Source organism: Macaca nemestrina, chromosome 6 (assembly GCF_043159975.1).
Source record: "Macaca nemestrina isolate mMacNem1 chromosome 6, mMacNem.hap1, whole genome shotgun sequence".
Lineage (NCBI taxonomy): Eukaryota > Metazoa > Chordata > Mammalia > Primates > Cercopithecidae > Macaca > Macaca nemestrina.
In genome coordinates this window covers 4,913,971-4,932,548 of record NC_092130.1, presented here as the reverse complement: position 1 = coordinate 4,932,548, position 18,578 = coordinate 4,913,971, and the positions used below count along the sequence as shown (strand labels likewise).

Below are 18,578 nucleotides of genomic sequence, written 5' to 3'. Positions count from 1 at the left end.
TTCCTCAGTACAGGAAAAAAAAATGGCTCAGCATATTAACTGAGTAGCTTTGGCAGGACCTATGGATGTGCCTCGTAAGACATTTTGGTAAGCTCAGCATCACAACCTGTATATTCTGTCCAGAAAAAAAAATTGTTATATTTTACTTTTAAAACAACCATCACATGTACGATGGTTGCCATCAGCTGAGAGGCTACAACAACCCAGTAGCAAGTCATGGTCTTTTCTGAAATTTTTATTTTCTTTAAAATAGGCTTTTTGAAAGAAAAAGCAGAGATTTTAGAAAGTTTTAAAATCTGTGAAATGAAAAGTAAAATAATTCCTCAAGTAATTCCTCTTTTCAAAAAAAATTATTAAGACAGAAGACAAAAGAGTATATAGCCCAAATCAGAAAACATTTTCACTCGGAATATTCAAAGGCAACATGTGCCATATGTAACAGAAGAAACTCCCATTAAAGAAAAAATATATATATACTTGAAAATGCCTGTGTTTCCTTCCTTGTAGATCTGAAATGTTCTAGTTTTAAAAACACGTTTAGCAAACGCAACACAGCTCATTCAGGGTTGATTTGAGTTCACAAAATATTTTTATTATGTGTAAGAAAGCATACAGCCAATAAAATTAAGAAAACATTCACAATACATAAATAACACAGACCTGATGCAGGAGATATTTTTCAGATTTTTTTTCTTTTCACGGATTGCATCTAAATGTTAAGTTCATTGCTTATCAAGAAGAATACTTTGTAAACATTTCAAAGAAACTCTGTTGAAATGCCTCACGAGTTGGCATCTGGCAAGGGAGGCTTATGATACTTTTTACAGTCCGGGTGATGATGCAGGAACTTGATTCCAAAGCACAGAGAAAGGACTAGCATTTGTCAAAAGAGATGCTGATGGCTTTAGGGGGCTCAATACCCCCAAAGGGAAGGATTCTTCTGTTTCTCCCACCAACAGAAGCATCTGACTGAAGGATGATAATGAGGCACTATTCGTTAGTCAGTATACCATTAACATTTAAAGACTTCTTTAAAACTCAGCTCTAAATTCAGATTGAAGCACTACAAAAAGTAGCCCCACTGAGTGGCTTGGTTTGACCTGCTAAGTTGGAAATGCAGGGTTTGAGTCTGGTCCCTTAGTGGGACTGCTGTAACCCACTGTCCTTGCTATGCATCTCTCTCCAGGAAAGCCATTTGTCTGGTTCAGAAAAACTACCTGACACGTGAAATGAGAAAAGATGGAGAGGGCCAATTATTTTACATAAATACAAAGCAGCGTATACTTTTCATTACCAACTAAGATCATAAATTTAATGCTGGGTTCCTCTTAAGCTGGCTTTTATTTAAGATATTTACAGAATTGCAAATTCCTCTGGGAAAGTCTTTTGTCATTTAAAACATTTTGAACACAGTAGTAGCTGTACTTTTTTAAATTTTTCAAAATCTTTTCAGAAAAGAAAGCATTTATAGCATTTGTCAATTCTCACCTTGCATTTATTTGTATCCATGAATTTTAAGGAATCATTTCAACTTTATTCTCTTATCTATCAGTTTCTGCTATGTTTCTAGAAGTTACATGAACATTTAGAATGTCACAGAATCTGTGTGTTTGTTTCATTGACTTATAAAGTGCTAGTTAAATGGCCAGAAATGTGGTTGTAAGGTCTTGGATAAAGCTCATTAATTTATCCTATTAAATATGATAAATATAGATTTATTATATAATAAATTAAAAATATCCATATATACAATAAATAAATAGAACCAATATCAACAAAACATCTCTCAATTCTGGAGAAAATTTTCATTCCTACCGTGAGGCTCAATTAATGTTTTAGAAATAATGGATGAAGGCATGCACCTACCTTTACAATCTGAAAACTTTGCTTGGAACAGTGTTAGCACCTGTTTGTATACAGCAAACTCAACCCATCTCATTTTCTTCCCAGAAAGATTTGATTTTAAGTGAAGCTGTTCACTGTTGATTCTTTGCCCTATTTTGTAAGTCCTAAGATAAGAATAAATTTCTAAAAACAATTCTGAAGCCAAAGACATGTCCCTTGTGGCTCCCCATGTTTATAGTGTCCCCGTTTGATTGACTATGAACAACACGGGAAATACACTGGAATGTATTTGAAAATAGAGTTAGTTGTGTGTTGGAAAGCAGCAGAGGGCTCTCCTGACACCTCAGAGTCTCACCATACCTTAGTTTCTTAACAGCAAGCCCCAGAGCAAGTTCCTCTAGCTTTTGGGATGAGCACGTGTGGCAGGATTCATCTGGGAGTTCAAGTTGGGTGCTGTCCGTTTTGTGTGATGGGTTGGATCTTCTCCAGAGAGACGTCAGTGTCATAGTCCAATATGACCGATAGGGCTGGGGACAGCTTCTCCAAGGGTCTGGCGATTCCAGCTGCCTCCTCCTTTTTCAGGTCCTCAGAGGAGCCCACAGCATGTGGGATCAGGTAAACCAGATTGCACTCCTTGGAGATAGAACCTCGTGGCTCGTGATGGCTGGAAAACATCGCGGCCCCATTGTTATTGATACTCACCGTCTCTATGGCATTATTTGTCGCCGGGCAAAGTCTGTAGCATCCTAAGAGGGTTGAAAATGCCTTCCGAAAATCAGCATTAAAGGCATAAATGATGGGGTTCAAGGATGAATTAGCCCACCCAAACCACACAAACACATCAAAGGTGATGGAATCGATGCAGAAGGGCTGCGTCTCCCCAGACCCGCAGAACGGCAAAATGCAGTTCAGGATGAAGAAAGGTAGCCAACAGCACACAAACACGCCCATGATCACTGACAGAGTCTTCAGGACTTTAGTTTCTCTTTTGAAGGACATCTTAAAAGAACTTTCCGGTTGAGAACATTCGACAGGCTTTCCATTACCTGTGGTGGTCTGGCAATTCTTGGCATGGACTGCTGCCCTCTCCAAGGCCGCAATGCGCCGTATTTGTTTCTGAGCAATCCTGTAGATCCTGGTGTACGTGACAATCATGATGGCCACAGGGATGTAAAAACTTATTACAGAGGATGAGATGGCATATGTCCTGCTGAGGCTGGAATCACAGTTGTCTATGGTCTCAGCCAGGGAAGTGACATTCCCATCAGAGGGGCTGGTGGGTTTTGCCTTGTGCCAGCTGAGCTGCACTGGGATGAAGGAGATGAGTACAGACAAGGTCCATGCCACACTGATCAGGATGAAGGCTGCCTTGGGGGTCATCTTTCTCTCATACCGGAAAGGGCTGGAGATAGCCCAGTACCTGTCCACGCTGATCACACAGAGGTTGAGGATGGACGCGGTGGAGCACATGATGTCAAAGGCCACCCAGATGTTACAGAAGGACCCAAAGGGCCAGAAGCCAGCAATCTCAGCCACTGCTTTCCAGGGCATGACCAAGACAGCCACCAAGAGATCTGACACGGCCAAGGAGATGACAAAGAAGTTGGTAACCTTGGACCGCAGGTGTCGGAACCTGATAACGGCAGCACAGACCAGCGTGTTCCCCAGGAGCGTGGACAGGATGAGCAGCGACAGGAAACAGGCAGTGAGGATACGAACAGAGAAGTCCCTCTCCACCACCAGCCCAGTCCCGTCCATGGCAGAGGTGTTCAGAGTCCTCATCTTCCTAAGGGAAAGCACATCAGGGGCTCTGACACCCCTCAAGTTCCTAAGCAGGGAATAGGGGTCAGTCAGATTTCCAGGAGTCCTCCCCACCAGGCAGCCCCTTGCACAGCCCTATTGCTTCCCTGGCAGAGGACTTCACCAACATTCCATCAGAGGACTGCTTGAGTGGCAATCCAAGTCAATCCTGCGGACTGTCACTCTTGATTTCTACATTTGTCTTCTGACTTCCTTGCTGCAGGTCACTGTCCTGGGCACCAGAAAGCCCCTGAATTCCCCCAAATAAAGCGTTGGCTTTTTAGCATGTTCTAAATCATCAATCCAGTGACTCCTGGGCCTCTGCTCTGCTAGTCAGTTGCAATCACATTTCGGGGCTGTTGCTTCTCTGGTGATCACAGGAAATTCTCCCCTTCTGAGACTCAGCTGAAAATACATGTCTTCTCGCTCCACCAAGCCGCTGGCTCCTCAGCAGCTCTCCAAACGCCTTCAAAAGCAAAGAGAAAACACACGGTCTTTCTCCAAGACTTAAGCAGATCGCGTCTTTACTCACGTCAAGCCCAACCTAATAATCCCCAGGGCAAGCCCGTCCCAGCCACCTACCTTGCCTTGGGGTCGTCTCTCTCAAAGCCCCTGGAGCTTGGAATGTGGACTTCGCCAGGCGCAACGGCTCTGAAACGCTGTGGAAGCGCGCCTGAGCCCAGTCAGCTGCGGGCAGCAGGGGTTCGGCTCCCGGTGCGCAAAAATCGCGGGGGTGCGTTTGGGGAAAGGATCCCACGCCAGGTACCCAGAGAGGAGGCGCCGCCCCACTGCCTTGAACAGCTAGGGATTGTTCAAAGGGCACTGGACCCAGGCTAAGGGCTCCTGGGCGCTCGAAGCTTCCTTGGGAGAGAGCATTCCCAGGACTGGTCCCCTGGGCAGCTTCTTTTCTCGTCTTCCTTTCGAGAGCCCAGAGCCTTGGCGAACCTCGGGCGGCCTTCAGCCCTACAGGGCAGGGCCCTGCGCCTCCCGGCAGAAACTGCCCGCGACTTCTCAGGAGCCTGTGGCAATGCGAGGCAGCGAGCCGAGCTGGCACCAGCAGGCGCACGGGCCGGCGGGGTTCCCGCGGGGCACAGCCCACCCCGCCCGCGCGTCCCCTCCCCTGCCCTGGGGGCGGTCCTCGCTTGACAGTCAGAGTTGCGGGCGACAGCCGCACGTGGTCCCCCTGGATGGTTCTGCGGGCGAGGTGGGCGGAGGACGCCCGGGTGAGTGCTTGCCCTCCTTGGTTATCTCGCCAGTCTCCGGAGCTCAGCGCAGCACGCGCAGGGCCGGCGAGACAAATCCGATGTCAGAACCTCAAGTAAGCTTGAGTCCCCTGAAAGCAAAGCTCGGCCCCGACATCCAGCGCCTCTTGGGGTCAACCCCTAGCCCGACCCAAAGCCATAAGCGAGCAGGAGCCCCCCATTCTCTGCACACCAACTCCCAGAACTGCCGGCCGACGTCCGACCTGCGTTGTCTCCAAGTGCCCCCTAAGTAGGCTGAGAGATGCCCGTGGGCGCCTGTACTCACCGCTCGCAGGGAGGGCGCGGCGCAGCGGCGATCCGGGCCAGCGCGCGCCGCTGCGCCAAGAGGGGACACACTCCTTCTCCGCCCCGGTGGCGGGCGCGTCCCGGCTGCGGTCAACGCCGGACTGCAGCGGGTGCCCAGCGCCTACCCAGCGCCCCAACCCGAGCGCCGCGCGCTCCGTGTGCCCGGAGCGCCCTCTGCCGGCGGCTGCGACTTCCCGAGACCCCGCTGTGCCCTCGCAGGGACCAACCTCACTCACAAGCGTTCCAGCGACCGCCAGGGACCCGCGCCGCGGCTCGTTTTTCCCGGTCCATGACTGCCAACCTGAAAACAGGGAAGCGGAATCTTCTTCACTCAGGGCTCCTCCGCTTGAAATGCCCCGAAAAAAGGACACGGGTGAAAAATTTTACTTTGCTGGCATTGTATTCGTGAACCAATGTTTCCTCCTGTGCGCCCACTGCGTTCAAACCTGGGGTGCTAGAGCAGGCAAGACGCAAGCCTTACTGTCAAAGAGAAAGGCAGAGCGGGCATTGACTCGGCAGCATCCGTGTTGCCGGTGCACTCTTTACGTTGTTCCCCCGTTAAAACAATCCTTCCCCCGCTCCGGGGTCGGCTCATCCCGCTTCGCCCAAGTGGAAATGCGGCTCAGAAAGGTAGCGGGGCCTGCTCAAAGTCACGCAGCTAACGCGGGAGCTGCGCCGCTGCCCACCTGTTCTTTTAACTCAGCACATGTGGTATAGGAACCCACAAACTGGAAACTTACCTACAGGGCTAAAATACAAGGAAGAGCCATATGGAGGCAGCAGGGCCTGGTGGAGAAGGAGCCCCCAGCCTCTCCTGGTTGCCCCAGGCAAGCTCACAGGTGAGACTTTGCACTAATTGTGCGGAAATTGCGACATTGTGGTGCCTTCCTGTGCCTTCCCGAAAGGTATGAGGAGAATAAGCATGGAGCCCCCAGGTCACACTGCCTGACCGCCTGGTCCTGCCCTGCCACTGTCGGCTGCAATGTGCACTCTCTCCTCTCTGAGCTCGGGTTCTTCCTCAATGAAACCACGAGGATTTAACAGGATTGTCCTAAGTATTAACTGAGACGGTGTTTCCAGAGGGCTTGGCACCAAACCTAGGAGCCCGTCAACCCTCCCTGGGCAGGAACCCCTGGCACCCAATAAAAAACCAACAGTCCAGGCCAGGCACGGCGGCTTACGCCTGTAATCCCTGCACTTTGGGAGGCCGAGGCAGGCAGATCATGAGGTCAGGAGATCGAGACCATCCTGGCTAACACAGTGAAACCCCGTCTCTACTAAAAATACAAAAAATTAGCCGGGCGTGGTGGCAGGTGCCTGATAGTCCCAGCTACTCGGGAGGCTGAGGCAGGAGAATGGTGTGAACCTGGGAGGCGGAGCTTGCAGTGAGCCGAGATCAGGCCACTGCACTCCAGCCTGGGCGACAGAGCGAGACTCCGTTTCAAAAAAAAAAAAAACCCAACAGTCCAATCTCCACAAGAGCCATGCAACATATCAGAAGCAAAAATTTTCTCTGGAAAAAAAAAAAAACCTAAACCAAGTAATAATTCCATTTAGTTCGCCAGCACAAACTGTACCTTGGTTATTTGTTTGTTTATTTATTTATTTATTTATTTAGAGGCAGAGTCTTGCTCTGTCACCCAGGCTGGAGTGTAATGGCTCTGTCTTAGCTCACTGTAACCTCTGCCTCCTGGGTTCAAGCGCTTCTCCTGCCTCAGCCGCCCAAGTAGCTGGAATTGCAGGTGTCTGCCACAACGCCCGGGTAGTTTTTTGTCTTTTTAGTAGAGATGGGGTTTCACTATGTTGACCAGGCTAGTCTTAAACTCCTGACCTCAGGTGATCCACCTGCCTTGGCCTCCCAAAGCGCTGGGATTACAGGCGCCAGCCATCGCGCTCGGCCTTTTGCACCTTGGCTTTAAATGAAACGACCGTATTGCTGGCACGGACCCTCCTGTGCCTGTGCTCACAGCTCTCTCCTCCCACCCACGGCCTTGCTGTCACACACAGTGTCCAACAGACTGGGGGTCAGGGACACAATTGTTGCCACACACATTCCCCAAGAACCGCATTTCTATAGAGCCCTAAGTCGTGCTTAACATAACACTTTTGGATCACTTTCCCCAAGGCCATCATTCTCCAAGCTTCTTGACCTTGTTTCATTTTCTTTCTTTCCCTTTTACTAATAAACACAAATTAAATATATGTTTCTGGTTCAAGACTGTCATGTAAGCCTGAGCATTTAACTCCTGACATTCTACATTGGCATCTGCAATTTTCCACTGAAACTACCCAGAAATAAAATAGGTAGGGGAAATTCAGCATTAACCTTGGAAAGCAGGAAAGGGTGGGGTCCTGATCTGCAGGATAAGAGCCAGCGGGATTGGACTGGGGGAGGCAGGACTCTGTAGGAATATTCCATATGGCAAGAAAATGTACTTCAGGAAGTAACCTCGAAAGAACACACTAACTGCCCTGCCACCCCAAAATCGAGGTAGCACACACCGGAGGTGAGGATGAGGCCAATTTGAGGGGTAAAATTTCTGTCTAATGACTGCCTTTCAGAAGTGCCCGCAGTTCCCCAGTCTTCTCAGAGCCAACAACAATGCCGCCGTTCTTGTAATTAAAACAAGGATGACAAACACATCACAACACCTGGGCTTCAGGTGGTATCACACTCAAGAAAACATCAGTTTAACAGTGGAAAAATATTTGACATGACATTTAAATATTAATCAAAATTTTGTTCAAAGGAACATTCATAGCATACTTCATGTTCTCATTTCTCTCAAGCCCACCAGCTGCTCAAAAAAACTTTTTTGTTTTGCTTGAAAAATCACCTAAAGTATTTCAAACTAGCCCATACTGACCTTTATCTTTTTCTCTCCACCCATTTACCTGACAAGTCCAGGTGATCAAATCAACACACAGCATTTTGGTAGTGGTTGAGAGCTATATTTCTCCACCACAAGTAAATTCCTGTCATTTTCAATGTCAGATATTAAATCTCCTCCCTACCCATATGCTGTGGTTTGAATGTCTGCCAAAACTCATGTTGAAATTTAATTGCCATTGTGACAAGATTAAGAGTTGGGGCCTTTAAGAGGTGATTAGGCCAAAGGGTTCTGCCCTCCTGAATGGACTAATACCACTATCTTGTTATCTCTGGAGTGGGTTAGTTACTGCTGGAGGGAGCTCCTGATAAAAGGATAAGTTCAGCCTCCATTCCCACCCTGCCTCTTGTGTACTCCCTTCTTCTGCCAAGTTATGATGCCACCGCATGATGTGGGACTTCCCAGCCTCCAGGAACTTGAGCCAAATAAACTTCATTGTTTATAGTTTACATAGTCGGTGGTATTCTGTTACAGTAGCAGAAAACAGACTAGACATCATAACACATAAAAAAGGCTCAGAAACCCAGCCAGCAAAGCAAAACCTGCTAAACAGGCAGAGAAGGAGAGAACCTGAGAATAACCAAGGAGGTGATTTTGTTTCAGATCACCAGGAAAACCAGAGTGTTGGACCAGTTTCTCTATCATTCTATAACTCAATGCCTGAGGTGCCTTCCTAACAGACATAGGTCACTGGCTTTTGAACATCATTGCTGAGAGAACAGGAAAGGGTAAAATGGAGCTTAAATCTCAGTGTTTCACTTTGCACAGAGTGTGAATTTCAGAGGAACTTACAGTTTTGCTAGAGGTTTGGAGTTTTTCCTATTTTCTTACTTGAAGCTAAGGTGAAACAAAGCCTTCCATTTTGTTCTATAAAAATCTCCCCCACAAACATCAAGAACACAAATAAAAATGCAATCAGGTATTAGATCATGCTGAGAATGTAAACCCAACACAAAAGCACCTTTGTTTAACAAATTAGTATGTCTTTTAAGCTCTACCGTGTGTGATTTACGCACAGAGAAGAGGGGGAGGTCAAAATGATGCTTTTCAACAAATCTTTATTTGGAGTATATAAAAGTCGGTGAATACAGAAGGCACACTATCAAAGGGGAGCTTAATCTCATAAAAGAATAAATAAAACAACGGAACTGTCAAGTATATCAAATGATGTATTTAAGAGTCTTTAGGATTGTTAAAGCTGACTTTATACACAAAATGATTAGCTTATGATGTTAGTGAAAAGAGAGAAAGTTTGGCTGACCTTGACTAAGTAACTAGAATGCTTGTTTCCGACAGTAAATGTAACTTCTCTGAAATTCCTAATCCTGTGTCGTATTTTCCTCTCCTATAGTTACACAATTCAAAAATCAACACTTTAAAATTTCAAAATCAATATATATCAGTTTCTTCAGTGGTTGATAGGTAGTGGAACGCGCATAATGTGTTTTCTATTGTTGCACCTGCTCTTTTTTCCCTTTTTCCCCTCTTTTCTGCCTTTTATAGGCTTAACTGAGTAGTTTTTATAATTCCATTTTATCTTTTTTATTGGCTAATTTTCTATAATTTTTTGTTATTTTCATGGTTGCTTTAGAGTTAATATCATTTCTCTGTCTATATATATTTATACACACATATACACATATATATTTTATAACATACATATGTAATATTTTTCAAAGCCTGCATTTAAGTGATATTATATCATTCCATGTATCATTAAGAACATTACAATAGTATTCTTCCAAGTCTTCTTAAATGGTCAATTATCTTTTAAAGAACTCTTAAGTAATAAGAAATAAATACTGTATGTTTCCCATGTGCCATTTCTGATGTTCTTCCTTTTTATGTAGATCCATATTGCCATCTGGGATCATCTTTCTGCTAGAAGGACGACCTTTAACATTTCCTGAAGTGCAGGGCTGCTGGTGGTTGATTTTTTTCAGTTTTTATATCTCTAAAAAGTATCCATTTTGCTTTCATTCTTGAAAGATATTTTTGCTAGGTATAGAATTCTAGATGGACAGATTTTTCATTTTAATGGTTTCAGATGTTGATCTGCTGTCTTCTTATTTATATTTTTTCCAACAAAATATCTGCTATCAACCTTATCTTTGTCCCTCTCTACATAACATGTCTTTCTTTTCTCTGGCTATTAAGATTATTTTTTCTTTATCACCGGTTTTAAGCGATTTGATCAAGATCTACCTAAGAATAGTTTTCTTCAAATCTTTAGCATGTTTTTCTAGTCTATAGGCTTACAGTTTTTGTCAATTTGGAAAACTGTGGTCATTATTCCTTAATTTTTTTTTTATTTTTATTTTTTTAACAGAGTCTCACTCTGTCATTCAGGCTAGAGTGCAGTGGCACAATCTCTGCTCACTGCAACGTTGGCCTCCTGGGCTCAAGTGATTCTTCTGCCCCAGCCTCCTGAGTAGCTGGGATTACAGGTGCACACCACCACGCCCAGCTAATTTTTGTATTTTTAATAAAGATGGGGTTTCAGCAGGTTGGCCACGCCGGTCTTGAACTCCTAACCTCAAGTGATCTGCCCACTCGGCCTCCCAAAGTGTTGGGATTACCGGCGTGAGCCACTGCACCTGGCCTAAATAGTTCTTTTTATCTTTCCCCTTTCATTCTCTTCTTTGGGTTCGTTAAATGCATGGACTGCTTGCAGTTGGCCTCCAACTCGCTGATGCAGATTCTCTTCTCTTTACTCTCTTTTCCCTCTGTATTTCATTCTGGATAGTTTCTATTGCTATATCTTCGAGTCAACTAACATTTTTCTTCTGCAAGGACTAACGTGTTGTCAGATCTCATTCTGTGTATTTTTCATCTCACATTTTGTAGTTTTCTTCTCTGAAAGTTCATTTTATGTCTTTTTTACATTTCCTGTGTATCCACTTAACTTTCTGAATATGTGAAATATGGTTATAATAACTATTTTAATGTCCTTCTTTGCTAATTCTAACCTCTGCGTCCATTCAATTGATTTTTCTCTTCATCATGGGTCATATTTGTCTAATTCTTTTCATGCCTGCTCATTTTTTTGGATGTCATACATTGTAAATTTTATCTAGTTGGTGCTAGCCTTTTCATATTCTTAAAAATAGTCTTGAGTTTTGCTCTAGAAGATATTACAGTTATTTGGAAACAGTTTAATCCTTCAGTTCTTGCTTTTTTTCTTTTTCTTTCTTTTTTCCCCTCTTTTTTCTTTTGTTCCTTTCTTTCCTCACATCAGATGAGTGACGTGCTGACACTGTAACAAGGCTTGAGGCAGCGCATCTCACACATGAGCATGAAAACCGAATCATTATGCTTATGAACCACAAAAGGACTCGGGTATTGCTTTTAAGAGGTAGTAGGTAGAACCAGAGCAGAGTTTAATCTGGGTTTATTGATTTTGTGTGACTGAAGCAAGATTCTTTTTCAGTGTATCTGGCTGGTGGTGGCAAACCCTGTTCATGGCCCTGCGTCAGTGCCGGGCACTGAGATACTGTCCTTGTAATTTCCATGCTTAGATTTCTGCACACTCATGTACTGGCTAGTCCTCTGCTGAACACTCAAAGGGGACTCTCTGAAGATCCCTGGAGTCCTTTCTCTCCCTCTCTCTATCTCTCTCTCTCTCTCTCTCACTCTGTCTCTTTCTCGGCAGGTCCCTCCTTTGCAGTACTCTGTTCTGTGACCTCTGGTCGTCTTGATCTCCCTGGACCCTTAGTTGTGTTCACTCAACTCAGGCAGTCTGCCCGACTCCTCCTGTGTCCCCCTCCCTGCACTATGGCTTGGAACGTCTTTTGAGGCAGCAAGCTGGGTGACAATAAGGCTCACCTCATTTTTCCCCATCTTTCGGGGATTGCTGTCCTTTGTTTCCTGATGTCCAGTATCTGCAGAAACATTGTTTCATGTATTTTGTTCATTTTATTGGTTGTTTCTGGTGGGAGGGCAAATCCCATCCCTGTTGTTCCATCTTGTCTGGAAGCAGAGATCAAGAAAAGTCACAACTTTTAGATTTATGTCTCAACTTTTTAGATTTTAAGTCTAAAAAGGCAAAGGAATCTAATCAGGCAGGAAAAACTGAGGTTGGAAATGGAGGCTAGTCCAGTGATACTTTAATACCACAAAACTGCTCCTGGTTCATGACTCTGGCCTGCCATAGAATCAAATCTAGCCCCGGCCCCACCTGTCATTACGGTTCCAGCATTCTCATCTTCCCCCACCTAAATCCTTCATTCTTAAGAGACATAGAGGGTCCACCTGGCTCTGCCTGGTCTTTGGAGGGTATGGGGAGTGCCAATGCTTTGAGAAGGGATGGAATGGTTATGAACACCACCATGCCTTCCCTAAGTATTTTTTGAGTGCCTATTATTGGCCAGGTACTGTTCTAGGTGCTGGGAACAAAACAAACCACCCTGTCCTCGTAGATTTTTTATGACAGTGGTAAATGATAAATACTTTTAGCACAACACAATATAGAATTGCTATAAGCTTTGATTTTGTTGAAAAAGAAAAATGTGCTTGCTAGCAAAATCATAACCTAAGCTGAGATGAAAGACAGGCTAATCCACAAAAATTGTTTACCCTGTGTAAACGTAGAAGCTATTTAAGTCACTTAGAGAGTCTTCTTTAGGCCATTTATAGAAGACATGAATGAAGCCCAGGGGAGAGTCTCTGCAGCGAAAAACGCTGAAGTGGCTCTTGAGGCTGAAAATCAATGCTTTGTGAAGAAACAAAAGCTACTAATTTGTCTGCTGGGCCCATGAGATTGTATATCACTGGAGGAGCCCAGAGAGTATCCTTCAATTCACAAAGGGCTTTCCTCTCAGCCTGTCTCTGCATTGATTTAATTACTTCCCCTCCCTAGAACATATGCACTGGTCACTCTCACCCCCAGCTTCACGTACCCCAATTCGGGAGACGAGCCTGGGGCTGCAGTGGAAGGAACAGCGGGTCAGGCAGACCTGGGTTTGAATCTTGGCCCCATTACTGTCAAGCTGTGGGGCCTTGTTCAAGTTTCTTCACCTAGATGCCCTCCTTATCTCCCACCCCTGAAACTGCAAATACAGCTGCTAAGAAGCTTACATGAAATCCCGTCCAAAGTATCAAGCAGGTGGGCACAGATCACGAAATCTTCCCTTGCATTGCATTTTGTCTTGGCAAAGGCTGTTTGTAAAGTGTACATTCATTGGTCTTTGCCAGTCCAGCATCCATTTCACCTTCTCTGAAGAAAACATTCCAGATTACTTTGGGGGAATTACCTGTTCTAGTGGTCTGATAGGGCCTGTCCCTCCCTAGCTAAGGGAATAGACACATGACCTGAGACAGGTTGACCAGATGCTTCCTCCCTGAGATTTGTGTCTTCAGCAGAAGAACAGATAAATTGAACCCATGTGAATGAAATAGCATCAGCCTCATCAGCATCCCTCTGACCAGACTGCTTCTGCTGTGAGACTATGCATGGAACTCATGCTTCCAGAAGCCCTGGGTGCTTTGTTCCTTGTCCTTTCTCAAGCCTGGCTCCACAGCCTCCCCTCCACTCAGTGTTACCTTTCCAGTGAATTTCCATTTGATTAGGTTAGCCATAGTACATTTCTGTGACTTACAGTCAGAGATTTCTATCTGATCAGCTGAAGAAGAGGAAGAGGAGGAGGAGGGAGAGGAGAAAGAGAGAGGGGGGAGGAGGGAAAGAGGAGGAGGGAAAAGGACAGAGGGAGAAAGGAAAGGGGAAGGAATAGGGAAAGAAACACATTTTATGTTTTGTTTGTATTTAACACAACCGGAGCCACAATTTTTGCTTGGCTGGCCAGCAAAGAGAAGAATTAAACACAAGGAACCTCAGGTTTTTTCCTAATTAACAGATGACTGATGACCCTACATAATCTATATAATGATGGATCTTCTCCCAATAATTTATTTCATTTGCAAACTTCATTCCCTATAATAAACATATTTAATAGATTAAATAAATGATGTGTATTACCTGCTTCCAGTGGGCAATCCCCTGCTATCTTACCTGGAATCATTGGAGCCAGCAGGCACCAAATCTCCCAATTTTGCACAGTGAGATTGGCCTGATTAGCTGTACCTCTAGAAATACAGCTAATGGAGATGCCCATCCCAGCATTGGGAGGGTGGATAGGGGCACCAAAAGAGACTTTACAGAGGATGCAACACTGAATCTGATCTTAACGGAAGATCTCAGAGGACAAGCTTAGATGAAGAAGGAAGGAAAAGTATGTTCGCAGAAGGAATGCAAAGACTCAGGTGGGAGCGTGTGGGGAGGGGAGAAAAGCAGGGATAGGGAGCGATATGGTTACAGGATTGGGAAAGAAATATAAAGAGGGTCCTTTTAAAATCAGAGCACTTTTGAGGTCAGTGTACTTTTATCCAGAGATTTCTAGAGTCTCAAGGATACCTGAGAGAGCTTGTTATGCTCATGAAGTAAAGAAACTGGAAGAAGTCCCCATATTTTAGTGGTTTTGTTACTGGAAAGGGGTCTCAATCTAGACCCCAAGAGAAGGTTCTTGGATCTTGTGCAAGAAAGAATTCAGGGTGAGTCCATAGAGTAAAGTGAAAGCAAATTTATTAGGAAAGTAAAGGAATAAATAATGGCTACTCTGCAGACAGAGCAGCCCCGAGGGCTGCTGGTTGCCCATTTTTATGGCTATTTATTGATTATATGCTAAACAAGGGGTGGATTATTCATGCCTCCCCTCTTTAGACCATATAAGGCAACTTCCTGACATTGCCATGGCTTTCGTAAACTGTCATGGCACTGGTGGGAGTGTAGCAGTGAGGACAACCAGAGGTCACTCTCATCGCCATATTGGTTTTGGTGGGTTTTGGCTGGCTTTTTTACTGCAGCCTGTTTTATCAGCAAAGTCTTTATGACCTGTATCTTGTGCTAACCTCCTGTCTCACCCTGTGACTTAGAATGCTTTCACCATCTTGGAATGCAACCCAATAGGTCTCAGACTCATTTTACCCAGTTCCTATTCAAGATGGAGTTGCTCTGGTTCAACACCTCTGACAGCACTAATTTGGAAGAGATGGAAAACTTTGAGGAGGTCCCAGAGAACGGCCAGCAACCTCACGGACAGAATCCTGGGTACCTTGGGTAAAAGTTTCCTCTCCATGACACCCACAAGACACTGTGGCCCCAATCGCCAGCCCTCCACCTCTCTGGGATTTTTCTATTATATCATCTGTCCACTCAACATCTCCCTCAGATTTTACCTGTGTTTTTTATCAAACTTACCATCTTCCTCCAAAACTCGCTGCTCCTCTTGTAATTCCTCCATTGGTGAAAAATACTGCCTTCGCCATACACAACAACAATCGGACTTCAAAATGAAGAACTTTTGCACATCAAAGGGCACTGTAAACAGAGTAAAAGCACAACCTATAGGCTGGGCGCAGTGGCTCATGCCTGTAATCCCAGCACTTTGGGAGGTTTAGGCAGGCGGATCACGAGGTCAGGAGATCGAGACCATCCTGGCTAACACGGTGAAACCCCGTCTCTACTAAAAATACATTACATATAAGCATTATGTAACGCTTCCCCTGCCTACACCACATTCAAAGTCATACATGCTTGCTCATTCTTCTGGGATTCAGGGAGACATCTGCTCCTTTCACCTGATTTTAACACCCAGTGTTCTAATCCAGGTCTCAATGTCTCTCATATGGGTTACCTCAACCAGCCTCCCCATCATCATCTCAGCCTCCCCAAGGGCTTACACCGTGGACCTGAGTTGTTAGGTCATGGGCTGTGTATCTCTAGCTTTCACAGCAACTCTGTAAAGTAAGATGAGCAGCACCCATAATTGACTGTTCTGTTTCTACCTGAGGCAACTGGATATGGTAGCAAATATTATACACTATTTGCCCCTTTCTTTAAAATCGATTGCTTCCTTACATAAACTTTTACTAGGTCTTAGATTTCTTTAGGCCGTGCTGTACTGGAAGAAATTCTGTGTGCAATCTTGCTGAAGAAGGTCCTCCTAAATGTAGGTAAAGAAAGGAAAAAAGCTGGTGTGGCTCCATCTGGAGATGAAATCCTGAACAGTACAGCCTTTTAGGAAAAAAAAAAAAAATGATAAAATTTGAAGTAGGAAACATTTCAAGAATAAAACTCCGGGGGGGAAGTTTAGAAGGAGGCTGAGGGATAAGACTACACATTGGGCACAATGTACACCGCTCAGGTGATGGATGCACCAAACTCTCAGAAATCACCACTAAAGAATTTATCCATGTAACCAACACCACCTGTTCCCCAAAAACGATCGAACTAAAAATTTTTTTTTAAATTAAAAAAAAATTTTTTTAACTCCATTCCCTGATTAGAAACCACAAAAGGGGCCTTAAGAGGTTGTCTGTACATGTCTCTTTGGAGATACCTGGGCTCAGGGTCTGCCCTGTGGAATGTACCTTGAATCTCTCAAGGTCTTTCATGCTCACTGACCATCACAGGAAATGGCCTTCAAATCAGCATCTATCATTTTTGGAAGGTTTATAAACTGACATTTTACTTTGCCAGAAATAGGAGACTCAGAATCCAACCTTGTTTGTGTCTTCTCTCGTGTTACAGAGGCAAATGACCTGATGGACCCGGCAGATTCCCCATCTTCAAACAATGATGGTTCACGCTGACACTCTGTCCCTGGCTGCAGAAGGCACCTCTTTTTCTGCGCACCTGACACCTTTCTCTCCCAAACTACCTGGTCCTGGTGGGCTGCCCATCATGGGCCTCAACTCCCCTGACCACGTGGGACAGGCACAAGACCCACAACACCCTGCTCAGACTCTCTCTCGGGCATCTGAAATTTCCATGGCGACAGAGGGACAAAAGAAGGACAGAACTGTCTTTTCAACAAATGATGCCGAGAGAACTAGATATCTACTTGCCGAAGAATGAAGTCATACCCTCATCTCACAGTATCTACAAAAACTCGCTTAAAATAGACTAAAGAGCTAAACAGAAAAGTTAAAATTATAAAATATAAGGAGAAAGCTTCATGGTATTGGATTTGGCAGTGATTTCTTCTTTATGACACTAAAAGCACAGGCGACAAAAGAAAAAAGACGGAAATTGGACTTCAAAATGAAGAACTTTTGCACATCAAAAGGCACTGTAAACAGAGTAAAAAGACAGCCTATAGGCCAGGCGCGGTGGCTCACGCCTGTAATCCCAGCACTTTGGGAGGCCAAGGCGGGTGGATCACAAGGTCAGGAGATCAAGACCATCCTGGCCAACACGGTGAAACCCCGTCTCTACTAAAAATACAAAAACAAAAATAGCCGGGCGTGGTGGCGGACGCCTGTAGTCCCAGCTACTCGGGAGGCTGAGGCAGGAGAATGGTGAGAACCCGGGAGGCGGAGCTTTCAGTGAGCTGAGATCGCACCACTGCACTCCAGCCTGGGCGACAGAGTGAGACTCTGTCTCAAAAAACAGAAAAAAAAAAAGAAAGAAAGAAAAGAAAGAAAAAAAAGACAACCTATACAATGGGAGAAAATGTTTGTAAATCAAATTCCTAATAAAAAATTAATATCCAGAATCTATAAAGAACTCCTATAACTCAACAACAGCAATTAAAAACTAGGCAAAGGACTTCAATAGACATTTCTCCAAAGAAGTTATACAAATGGCCAATGAGCACAGGAAGAAATGCTCAAGATCACTAATCATTAGGGAAATGGAAACCAAAACCACAGTGAGATCCCACCTCACACCCATCAGGATGGCTACTATCAAACAAGCAGAGAATAGCAGGTGTCGGTGGGGATGTAGAGAGATTGGAAGGAACTCTTGTGCATTGCTGGTGGAAATGTAAAATGGTGAAGCTACTATGGAAAATAGCACAAAAGTTCCTCAAAAACTTAAAAATAGAATTACCATATGATCCAGCAATTTTGTTTCTAGGTGCATAACCAAAGGAATTGAAAGCGGGAACTCAAAGAGTTATTTGTACACCTACGTTTGTAACAGCATCGTTTACAATAGTGTGAAGAGATCATCGTGGGCATGTTAACATATTAAAGCGTTTATTTGAGCAGACAGTGATTCATGATTTGGGCAGCACCAAACTGTGAGTAGTTTGGGCTCCACCAAGAGGGTGTGAGGGGAAAATGGTTAAAAGGTGTCCATGAAAGTAAGACAAAGAAAACATTTGATTGGCTAAGGCAGGAAGTCTCCAGTTAGAGGTTAGTTGGAGGTTTTTGATTAGTAAAATCTCTAGTGAGAGGTTAGTTAGTAGTTTCTGAATGGTTCAGCTGGGGTGTCATTTTCCTAGGCTATGGTCACTCACACTGAATGAGGTTTCAGTTTGCTTATGTAGGAATCCAAGGTGCTGGGTTCGCAGCCAAATGGACTCCAAATTAATTTTTTTTTAACAATAGCCAAAAGGTTAAATCAACTCAAATGTCCATCGATGGAATGAGTCAATGAATTTGTTTACTCGTCAATGAATGTGTAAACAAAATGTGGTATATACATACAATA

At 44.5% G+C, this 18,578-nt stretch overlaps 1 protein-coding gene and 1 non-coding gene across 4 annotated transcripts; both read right to left on the bottom strand.

Annotated features, from left to right (window-relative positions):
* Positions 1-570: 570 nt before the first annotated feature.
* LOC105480914 (dopamine receptor D1) lies at positions 571-5,477 on the bottom strand. 3 transcript variants are annotated; one of them, XM_011740107.3, is made up of 2 exons: positions 5,420-5,477; positions 571-4,111 (listed from the first exon to the last, which is right to left on the bottom strand). In XM_011740107.3, the coding sequence occupies exon 2, from the start codon at positions 3,625-3,627 to the stop codon at positions 2,287-2,289; it is 1,341 nt and encodes a 446-aa protein (XP_011738409.2). In that variant the 5' UTR covers positions 3,628-4,111; positions 5,420-5,477; the 3' UTR covers positions 571-2,286. The 3 variants fall into 3 exon arrangements, with proteins under 3 accessions (XP_011738409.2, XP_011738408.2, XP_011738407.2); XM_011740106.3 differs by lacking the exon at positions 5,420-5,477 and adding an exon at positions 5,173-5,298; XM_011740105.3 differs by lacking the exon at positions 5,420-5,477 and adding an exon at positions 4,228-5,166.
* A 5,838-nt stretch (positions 5,478-11,315) lies between these two features.
* On the bottom strand, positions 11,316-11,418 carry LOC112426511 (small nucleolar RNA U13). The gene has a single exon (XR_003017862.1). It is a non-coding gene; the product is annotated as a small nucleolar RNA U13 (small nucleolar RNA).
* Positions 11,419-18,578: the final 7,160 nt, after the last annotated feature.

Coding starts and splice junctions, on each gene's coding strand:
- LOC105480914 (XM_011740107.3), bottom strand. CDS start 3,627: ATGAGGACTCTGAACACCTCTGCCATGGACGGGACTGGGCTGGTGGTG.